This window comes from Hipposideros armiger, unplaced genomic scaffold, assembly GCF_001890085.2.
Source record: "Hipposideros armiger isolate ML-2016 unplaced genomic scaffold, ASM189008v1 scaffold_371, whole genome shotgun sequence".
NCBI classification, from domain to species: domain Eukaryota; kingdom Metazoa; phylum Chordata; class Mammalia; order Chiroptera; family Hipposideridae; genus Hipposideros; species Hipposideros armiger.
The window spans coordinates 1,739,434-1,747,964 of NW_017731721.1; the positions used below are offsets into that span (position 1 = coordinate 1,739,434).

An 8,531-nucleotide genomic window follows, 5' to 3' on the forward strand; every position below is an offset into this window, starting at 1 on the left:
GCAGCCCAGCTCCAGGTTGAGCTGTTGTTCAGCATCTTAGCTGTGGAGGGCAGTGTCACTGCCCTCATATGTGGGATCCGAACCGGGGCCCTCTGGCGTCCCAAGCCAGTTTTTAACCATCGCACCACTCGGCTGGCCCCTGCATATTTAATTATTAAGTGTGAGCATTTGATTTGCTGTTGTTCAGTTTTTGAGAAAGTGTTTTTTCTCAGTTAATTACTTGTTTTCCAAGACAGCCAAGAACCGTATTTCATCTAATATGAGAAGGATGCTTTTCACATTTTAACAGATCTGAAATCAGGAAATGCTTTATATAAGATGGCATCATAGATTCAACTAAATATGGCAATCTTGATTCAACTACGTAAACCTCAGGGACACTAAAATAGTATAACAAATATCAGTGTAGTAGAAAATTATTTCAGAGCCAAACGTAAGTTAGTACTGTGCTCTTAAAAGTGATAGCACAACAGTCTGACAGTATCTTTTAAACTTTAAATATATATTCACTTTGACCCAGAAATTTCACTTCTAGGATTTATTTTATATAAACACCTACATATGTGCACAAAGATACACACACACACACACACACACACAGATATATATCTATATATATATACATACCTATACATATATAAAGATGTTTGTTATAGTATTGTTCATAATAATACAAGTTAAGTAAGTTATAGTATGTTCACACAATGGAATTTTATGAAAGCTGATTTTTAAATTCTAGGCCCATAAAAAAAAAATGAGGTAGATCTATTTGTATGAATATAGAGAGATGTACAAAATATATTTTAAGTAACAAATATGATAGTATGTAGCATATGATCCAATTTTATAAATATTAACAATAATTACATATATTAGTGTGTACACAGAAACCTGGAAAAATATGTACCAAATTATTGAGGCAGTGGTGGGTCTAGGGAAAATTTTCACTTCAGCATTATATGTGTTTAAATCTTTTTCCAATATGTATATTAATTCTTCCAGGTTTTTTTTTATTGTGGTAAAATACACATAACAAAACTTATGTATATTAATTTTAAACAAAAATGACAAAAGATAGGTTTTAAAGTGTTAGCCCTGAATAAATGATTTAAAGCCTCACATCAATGATTGCCCTTACTGATTTTACCCTAAGTGTGGATTCTTCTGACTTAATGTCAGGAGCTGAATGCAACAGTAACGCCCTCTGTTACCCTAATTGGGAACTTGCCTGTCTTTGTCCACATCTGCCCTCTGCCTCTGGTCCCATTTGCTAATGAGATGGCTGGCCCTGGTGCGCCAGGACCATTTTATGTCTATATTAATACACTTTCTTGTACCCAGGAAGGTAAATTGAGTTCAGTTCAGCAAGCATTTATTGTGGACCTCCTATGAGTCCAGCACAGTTTAGATGCTAGAAACACAAGTTGACAACACAGGAATCCTTTATACAAGGTACAGAGGCAGCATAGAAGAGGAGGTGACAGGGGAAGGAGCCTGGGCACTGTCAAGGGCAGGCTTCATGGAGGTGGTGATGTCTGAGCCATTTTGAGGTATGAGTAGCCGTGTGTTATATAGATATTACAAGCTGAAAAAAAAAAACAGTGTGTAAAGGCAGGGGAATATGAAATGCAAAATTAAAATTTCATTGCCCCCCTCCCCATCAGCACACAGAGTAGTCCCAAAATTAATGTGATATCTTAATGTTTCAGAACTTAATAGTTGGTGCCTCTGCCTTAATTTACAATGTTAAAGTGGTTGGTACCTTAGAAATTGGTAAAAATTGGCATGACTGCTTGTTAGTTTGCAGGTAACTCCTTGAACTCTACTTCCCTACTTAATGACCTAACCCACCTATGCATCTGCCTTTTAATCTGTCCATATCTATCTGTCTGTCTGTTTGTCTGCCTGTCTGAAGTAATGTCCTAACAGGTAAGGGTGCTTGGGGGGTGTCTGTGCTGCCCCTGGTCCCTGAAGCCCAGCTGTGCCACATATGTACCATGTCTTAACTACTTCATAAAAACAAGCCAAAAATAGGAAGTGCTACTATAAAACTGTGAAGTGACATTTTCCACTTATCTTTTTTGGGGAAGATGGCAAAAAGTGGTCCAGTGTTGTCCATAGATGTGGGAAAATGGTCACTCCTACCCTGTTGGTAGAAGTGTTATTTCTTTTATTAATAATGAGATTGGACATTTGGGTATGTGTTTATTATCCATCCTTCTATAAACTACCTATTCATTGCCTAACCCTATGTTTTTAAAATTGGGGTGTTCATTTTTTTTTTCCTTTAAATCCTAAGGATGCTAACATTCAATCTCCTTACTAATTAGTTATAGATCTGTTCAGATTTTCTGTTTTCTTCATGATTCAATTCTGGTAGGTTGTATGTTTCTAGGAATTTATGCATTTCTTTAGGTTATCCAATTAGTGATATTTAATTATTCATAGTAATCTCATGATCTTTTTTATTTCTGTGGCATCAGTTATAATGTTTCCTCTTTCATTTCTGATTTTATTTGAGCCTTCTCTTTTTTCTTGTTAATCTAACTAAAGTTTTGTCAATTTTGTTGATCTTTTCAAACAACCAACTCTTATTTTCATTGACTTTTTTTCTTATTCTCTATTTTGTTTATTTGTGCTCTAATCCTTGTTATTTCTTCCTTTTCCCAACTCTGGTTTTAGTTTTTTTTAAGTTCCTTCAGGTAAAAAAAAAGTTATATTACTGATTTGACAGCTTCCGTTAAAAAAAAACAACAAAAAAACTTTTGCGTGGCTATAAACCACCACAAACAATATCAAAAGACAAATGACAAAGTGAAAGAAAGTATTTCTAACATGTCTCAGAAATAAAGGGTTAATATCTCTTACATATGAAGAAGTCTTAAAAATTAAGGGAAAATAAATTCAGAAACCCAATTGAAAAATGGTCAGGTGATATGAACATTCACTTCACTTACAAAACAAACAAACAAGCAAACGTTAAATGACCCTTAGATCCTCTGTAAAGATGTTTAATCTCATTAATGATAAAAGAAATGCAAATTTAAAGTATACTGAGATATCATTTCTCAAACCAGCAACAATCAAAAAGCTTGACAGCACACTCTGAAGGTGAGGCTAAGGGGCAACAGGCACACCTATACATCACTGATAGTAATGCAATACGATAAAACCCTTTTAGAGGAGAATTTGGCAAGATGTAACAAAATTAAAAATATATTCACTTTTTGATTTCGGAGTCTCACTTGTAGGAATTTACCCTGAAGATATACTCTCATTAGTATAAATATATTTGCATAAGGCTCTTTGTTGCATCGTTATCTGTGATTGTAAAATATTGGAAACATGTCAATGCCCACACAGAGAATAGTAGTTGAATAAACTATGGAGTACAATGGAGTGCTCTGCAGCTTTATATAAAAAGAACGGAGACCTCTTATATAGAGTGAACTCCAGGATATAGTAAGTGAAAAAAGCACAGCGTAAAAATGCACGTTTAATATGCTGCCTTTTGCGTGTGAAATACAGGGAAATGACACATGTCTGCCTATTTTGCAAAAAGAAATATAAGAAGGATAAACCAATGACTAAGAAGATTGGTTACCTAGAGAGGGTCGTTTGCGTGTAGATTGGGCCCATTCCTTGAGAAGAGGAAATTGTTTCTTGGGAACTAGGAAGCCACCTCAATTGTTAACTACCTCAGTAAGATTTTGTAAGAGTATAAAACAAAATAAAATAAAAACAATACAAAATACTGTATACAGTATGATCCTGTTTTGTAGAAATGTAGAGTGAGTTTGGGGCTGGGTGTAGAGAACCAAGAGTTCTGTCTGGATATGTTAATTTTGAGATTGCAATTAGACATTCAAGTGGAGAGCTGACTTCTTCTGTAGCCCAAGTGGCAAACAAGTAATGTCAGCCCTTCCATTTTAATACAAATGATAAATAAAAATGACTGAAACATCCCGTTTTCAACAGTTGAGGCTGTGATAGGTCAGCCCTCAGAAGAAAATACTTGAAGAGCCAGAAGCTAATAAATGCAAATGTTTAATCTTTCAGATATCCACACAGAAGCTGTTCAAGCTGCACTGGCAAAGCATAAAGAACAGAAAATGGCTTTGCCCATGCCAACCAAAAGGCGCTCCACATTTGTCCAGTCTCCTGCGGATGCCTGCACGCCTCCTGGTAGGTTTATCAGAACCTTTCTCTCTGACAGTTGTTCCTGAAATAAGGTCTACTTTTTCTTTTCTGAGGTAGGAGCCAGAACTCTGTCCTCCTCATCTGAGGTGTGTACGCATGCACACTGACCGCGGCAGGCTTTGGTTGTTGTACTATAAACAACACAACACCAAGGCCTTAAGAGTAAAGCTATTTAAAGATTTTTTTTTTCCTTCTGAATTTCTGGCTTATCCTTGCTGTAACCCCCAAATTCATGTAGTCATAAATAGATACAGGCTAAAGCTTAGGGTCTAAAAAAGAAATCCTGCTGTGGTTAAATAGTTATTTTCATTGACATCCAAAATATGACCCATAGACATATATTTCTCTATCACATTTATACTCCTAAATCAGATGCTTTGTCTCTGCAACAGTCATAGGAGTTAAGTAGATTTGGGACAAAATTTGGTATGTCATTAAAGATGATAGGAGAGCAGTCATGCGAAGTTGTAATAGATCTGAAAAAGTGTATGTGTGTGTGTGTGTTTGTGTGTGTTTATGTATATGTGTATTGATATATTTTGTGTACATTTATATATTTTTAAGAATCACTTTCTATAATGGGGTCATGAGATTAGCGGGAACTAAGTATCTTTATCCCATCCCCGTTCCCCAGACTTGGAATCCTTACTCCCCCTAATATAAATTTAAGTGTTATAACTTTATATTTGAAGGGCAACTGGAACAACTTTTAAGTTGTCTTATCTATATAGCATCTTTCCCAACGTTTTTAAAAAGTTAAAAAAAATTTTTTTTAAGTGAAATCCCAGCCAAGATCTCAGTATAGGCCTCTGAGACTAAAGATAGTAAAACTATTTTAGAGCCTCATAGTGCCTGTGTCCCCACTGTCATGTTACTAGTAATGAAATCTTTGGGTAAAAAACTTCCTCATACTGTGTTGGTCTAAACTACTTACTATGTCTTTTGTGGAGATTCCCAGGAAGGCCCCATTGTTGTGGTTGAGTTTGCTTCACAGCTATCAAGTTGAGCTGTTCGTACTGTTGTTATTCCCTGGTCCAGGTTCATATCAATAGTTTTCTCCTAGGTTTTGGCTAACTTCTCAGAGCATTTGGGTTTGCTGTGGGCTCACTGTGTGTGCTTTTTTTTTCTTTTCTTTTTTTTTTTTTTACATCTGTGGTGTCAATATGTTTCAAGAGAAATAGCTCTGTGGCTTCAAGTGTTTCTCAAAACGTAACACAGGATACCTCTAGCAGACCATCACAATAAGACATTTTGTGTCTATAATGGTGCATACTTCCAGCCCACTCGTTCAAAACCTTGGACAGTTTCCCTTCCGTGTTCATACAGCACCAGTTGGGTCCCCGTGGACAAAGGAGGCTCTCAGGAGTTGCTATTCCTTTTGGCAGCATGTGCTACAGTGCAGCTGAGGGTTCAGTTGCAGTAAATGGCAAAGGGTAGGGAGCAATATGACTGAAAGTCCTTAGAAACAATCCTCTCCAGAGCTGTATTAAAGAAATGCAGTTTCAGAGTAAATAGTCCGCTCTCATGGTTTCGGGTTAAATGTGAGAGTACAGCAAGGGATCTTGAGAATGCTCAAAAGGAATGGAAACCTTTTTCATCCCCTTTTACAAAAGTCACTGCCTGAGGGGAATTCACGGACTCTAGAAACAAATAGCGGCTGTTTAGAACTGAATGAGACCACAGTCGTTTGGAATTCACTACAGGCCTCTGTATTTCTGAATGCAAATGTTCTACTCTGCAGCCTTAAACATGCAGTATAATGTTCTTGATCACCTTACATGTTTTAATAATTTCATAATTGTAAAGATTCGGTCCTCTCTCCTAGGACCTTTATTCAGCAGAGCAGAATAATGAAAAGGTTTCCTGTCTATCCATCTATCTCCTGTTCTGGGAGCTCTGAATAGTATATGATGTGCTCTTAGGGACATCAGTGTTGCCCAATAGAAGAGAAATTCTGTCCCACGCGAAGGAGCATGGAGAGCACCCTCCTGGTGGTTTCTCACACAGCCCCCACATGACCAAGAGCATTAAGATCTGGCTCCCACAATTACGCACATGCCTAGGACAGGTACTGTGAGGGAAAGTGGGAAGAACTGTATCATTAGATGTCTGTTAGCCCCTTTCATTTGGGGACATGGAATTGTCTGTTCCCAGGTTAGGATTTGGAATCCATTCTCTCCAAGCTTCTGTGAGCCACCAGTTAGAGACTTGGCTGTCTCCTATTCCCACTGCAGTTTAAACCTATATCACTATCTCCCAGAACCTCTTACAGCCTAACCCAAGGATGGCAGGTAGGTTTTATCTAGCGTATTTACTCTAATATCCCCTGAAACACTGACGTTTAGAAGAATGCCTAGGCTGCACTCAAAGGATGGGGAGTAAAAAGAGAATTGACACTAATTAGTGCTGCTTAAAGGCTGTTTTAGAAAATCAGGTTCTAGGCAGCTAGCTATAAAAATGACCTTGTTGTGACTTTGTTTCTAGAAAAGTTGTGCCAGTCTTGCAGGGCAAAATTCACCTTAGATTTCACACTGTGGTCAAGGGTGTTGGACCGGTCAGAGCCCTCACTCTGCACGTGCGTTCAGTGTGAACCTAATTTCTGGGAACCTGCTTGAGCACACTGGCCAGTCTGCTTCTGTGGGGGGCACTCGGCACATAATATAGGAATTACTGAATTGATGACATTTAATAAAAATGATTTAAGGAGTAAAATATGTCATAAATCTTGGCTTCTTTAGTATCATTTAGTCTGGAAACTATGGTAAATAGTTGGCATGGGAAATAATTTGTCTTTTGTTCATAAATCATTCTCAAGTAATAAAGTGTCAATCAACCTATAATTTGCTTATTGATATGTACACTGATTTCTATCTTGTGGATTGAAAATTTTTAATTCTCCAAATTGGTAGCAATCTATGGTTCTTTTAGTGCCTGTGTCCTTTTTCAGAGTTTTTTAGATTGCTTGAATTACTGCCATCCAGTTCCCTTTATGTGCTGAAATCATTCACTAATGTCATGAGGCAATTACCTCAGCTCTTTCTTTGTGGGGGTTCTTTGTGTAACCCTATTATTCATTCATACAGATAAACACAATGCAAAAACTGCAGCCTATATTTGTCCCCATCTAAGCTTTTTCTGCATCCGTGTGGACTTACCCTACACTGTATTCTGAGGGTGCTTGGATGACCAAATAGACCACATAATGACCCCAAAACACAGTAAGCTATTTCAACTGGCTTGGATAGAAGGAAACTTAGATATCTCTCTCACATAGGGCCCTGCTTGAAAATGACTACAGCAGTAATTTATAGGACCAGAAAGGAGAATTTTACCTCTCTATATTTCTCTGACACCCATGGACAGACTGGGTATTGTTATACTTTTAACATACTTTAATAATGCTTTATGGAATTACAGTATGTTACAGTACGAAAAGGACTTTCACATACCTCTGGCTGCCCAGCCTCTCTTACTCTTCATGCGAGTAAGTGCTCGGTGAAGTTGGAAGGGCAGATTTCCTTAGAGATGAGGAAACAAACAGGTTCGTATTCACTAAGTGATTTGCCTCAAGTCAAACAACAATTATGGGTCAGACTCAAGTCTTTTTGAGTTTGTTTTTCACTCTACTGACGCCCCATGTTTGGGAAATCTTTTTTTTACTTCATTGATACTCATGTATGCATGTTACTGAAATGAGTATTATTCCAAACAAATTGAATAGCTATTGCCTTCTGAGAGCACATAGCCCGAAATATGTATTAGTTAATTTGAACTTAAAAGAAATTACCTGTCTGAATTACCAACTCAGGGAGTTTTTTCTAAATATTTTAATTTTACTCTAAACCACAAAGTAAACAGAGCTGGCCAATCAGACCTGTATAAATGTGTTCTAGTTAATAGATTTGGATCATTTTAATAGAATACTTTCATTATTGATAGGGATTATGAGCAATGGTCCACAATTACTTGGGAGATTAGTAATATTCAATATTCTTTAAGCCAAAGCACAATAAAAAACCCACTCTATTAGACTGAATTTGCTTATTTTAATAGCTGATTATAAAATTTAAGGTTTGCCAATAAAAGTAGTTTCATAGTTACCATTTATTGAGTACCCTCTGTGTACTAGTCATAGGGCTAAGTGCTTATCATATATTTTTTTATGTCCTCTATACCATTTTACAGATGAGAAAACAAGTTTAGAGAGGCTCAATAGCTTGCTCTGACTTCTGTTTTTAGCCATGTAGTCAATTAGAAAACCTGAAAATTCTCTCCTAGAAACAGGGGAAAGAAAACTTCCCTTTAGAAATGTAGACAAAATATAACCAGCT

At 36.9% G+C, this 8,531-nt stretch overlaps 1 protein-coding gene across 5 annotated transcripts in view; it reads left to right on the top strand.

Annotated features, from left to right (window-relative positions):
• DIP2B (DIP2 acetate--CoA ligase B (putative)) overlaps positions 1 to 8,531 on the top strand; it is a 209,428-nt gene that overhangs the window by 131,128 nt on the left and 69,769 nt on the right. For all 5 annotated transcript variants that reach the window (XM_019662250.1, XM_019662252.1, XM_019662251.1 and 2 more), the window contains exon 4: positions 4,060 to 4,185. In XM_019662250.1, coding sequence (XP_019517795.1) covers positions 4,060 to 4,185 — 126 coding nt within the window. The remainder of the gene's footprint in view (positions 1 to 4,059; positions 4,186 to 8,531) is intronic.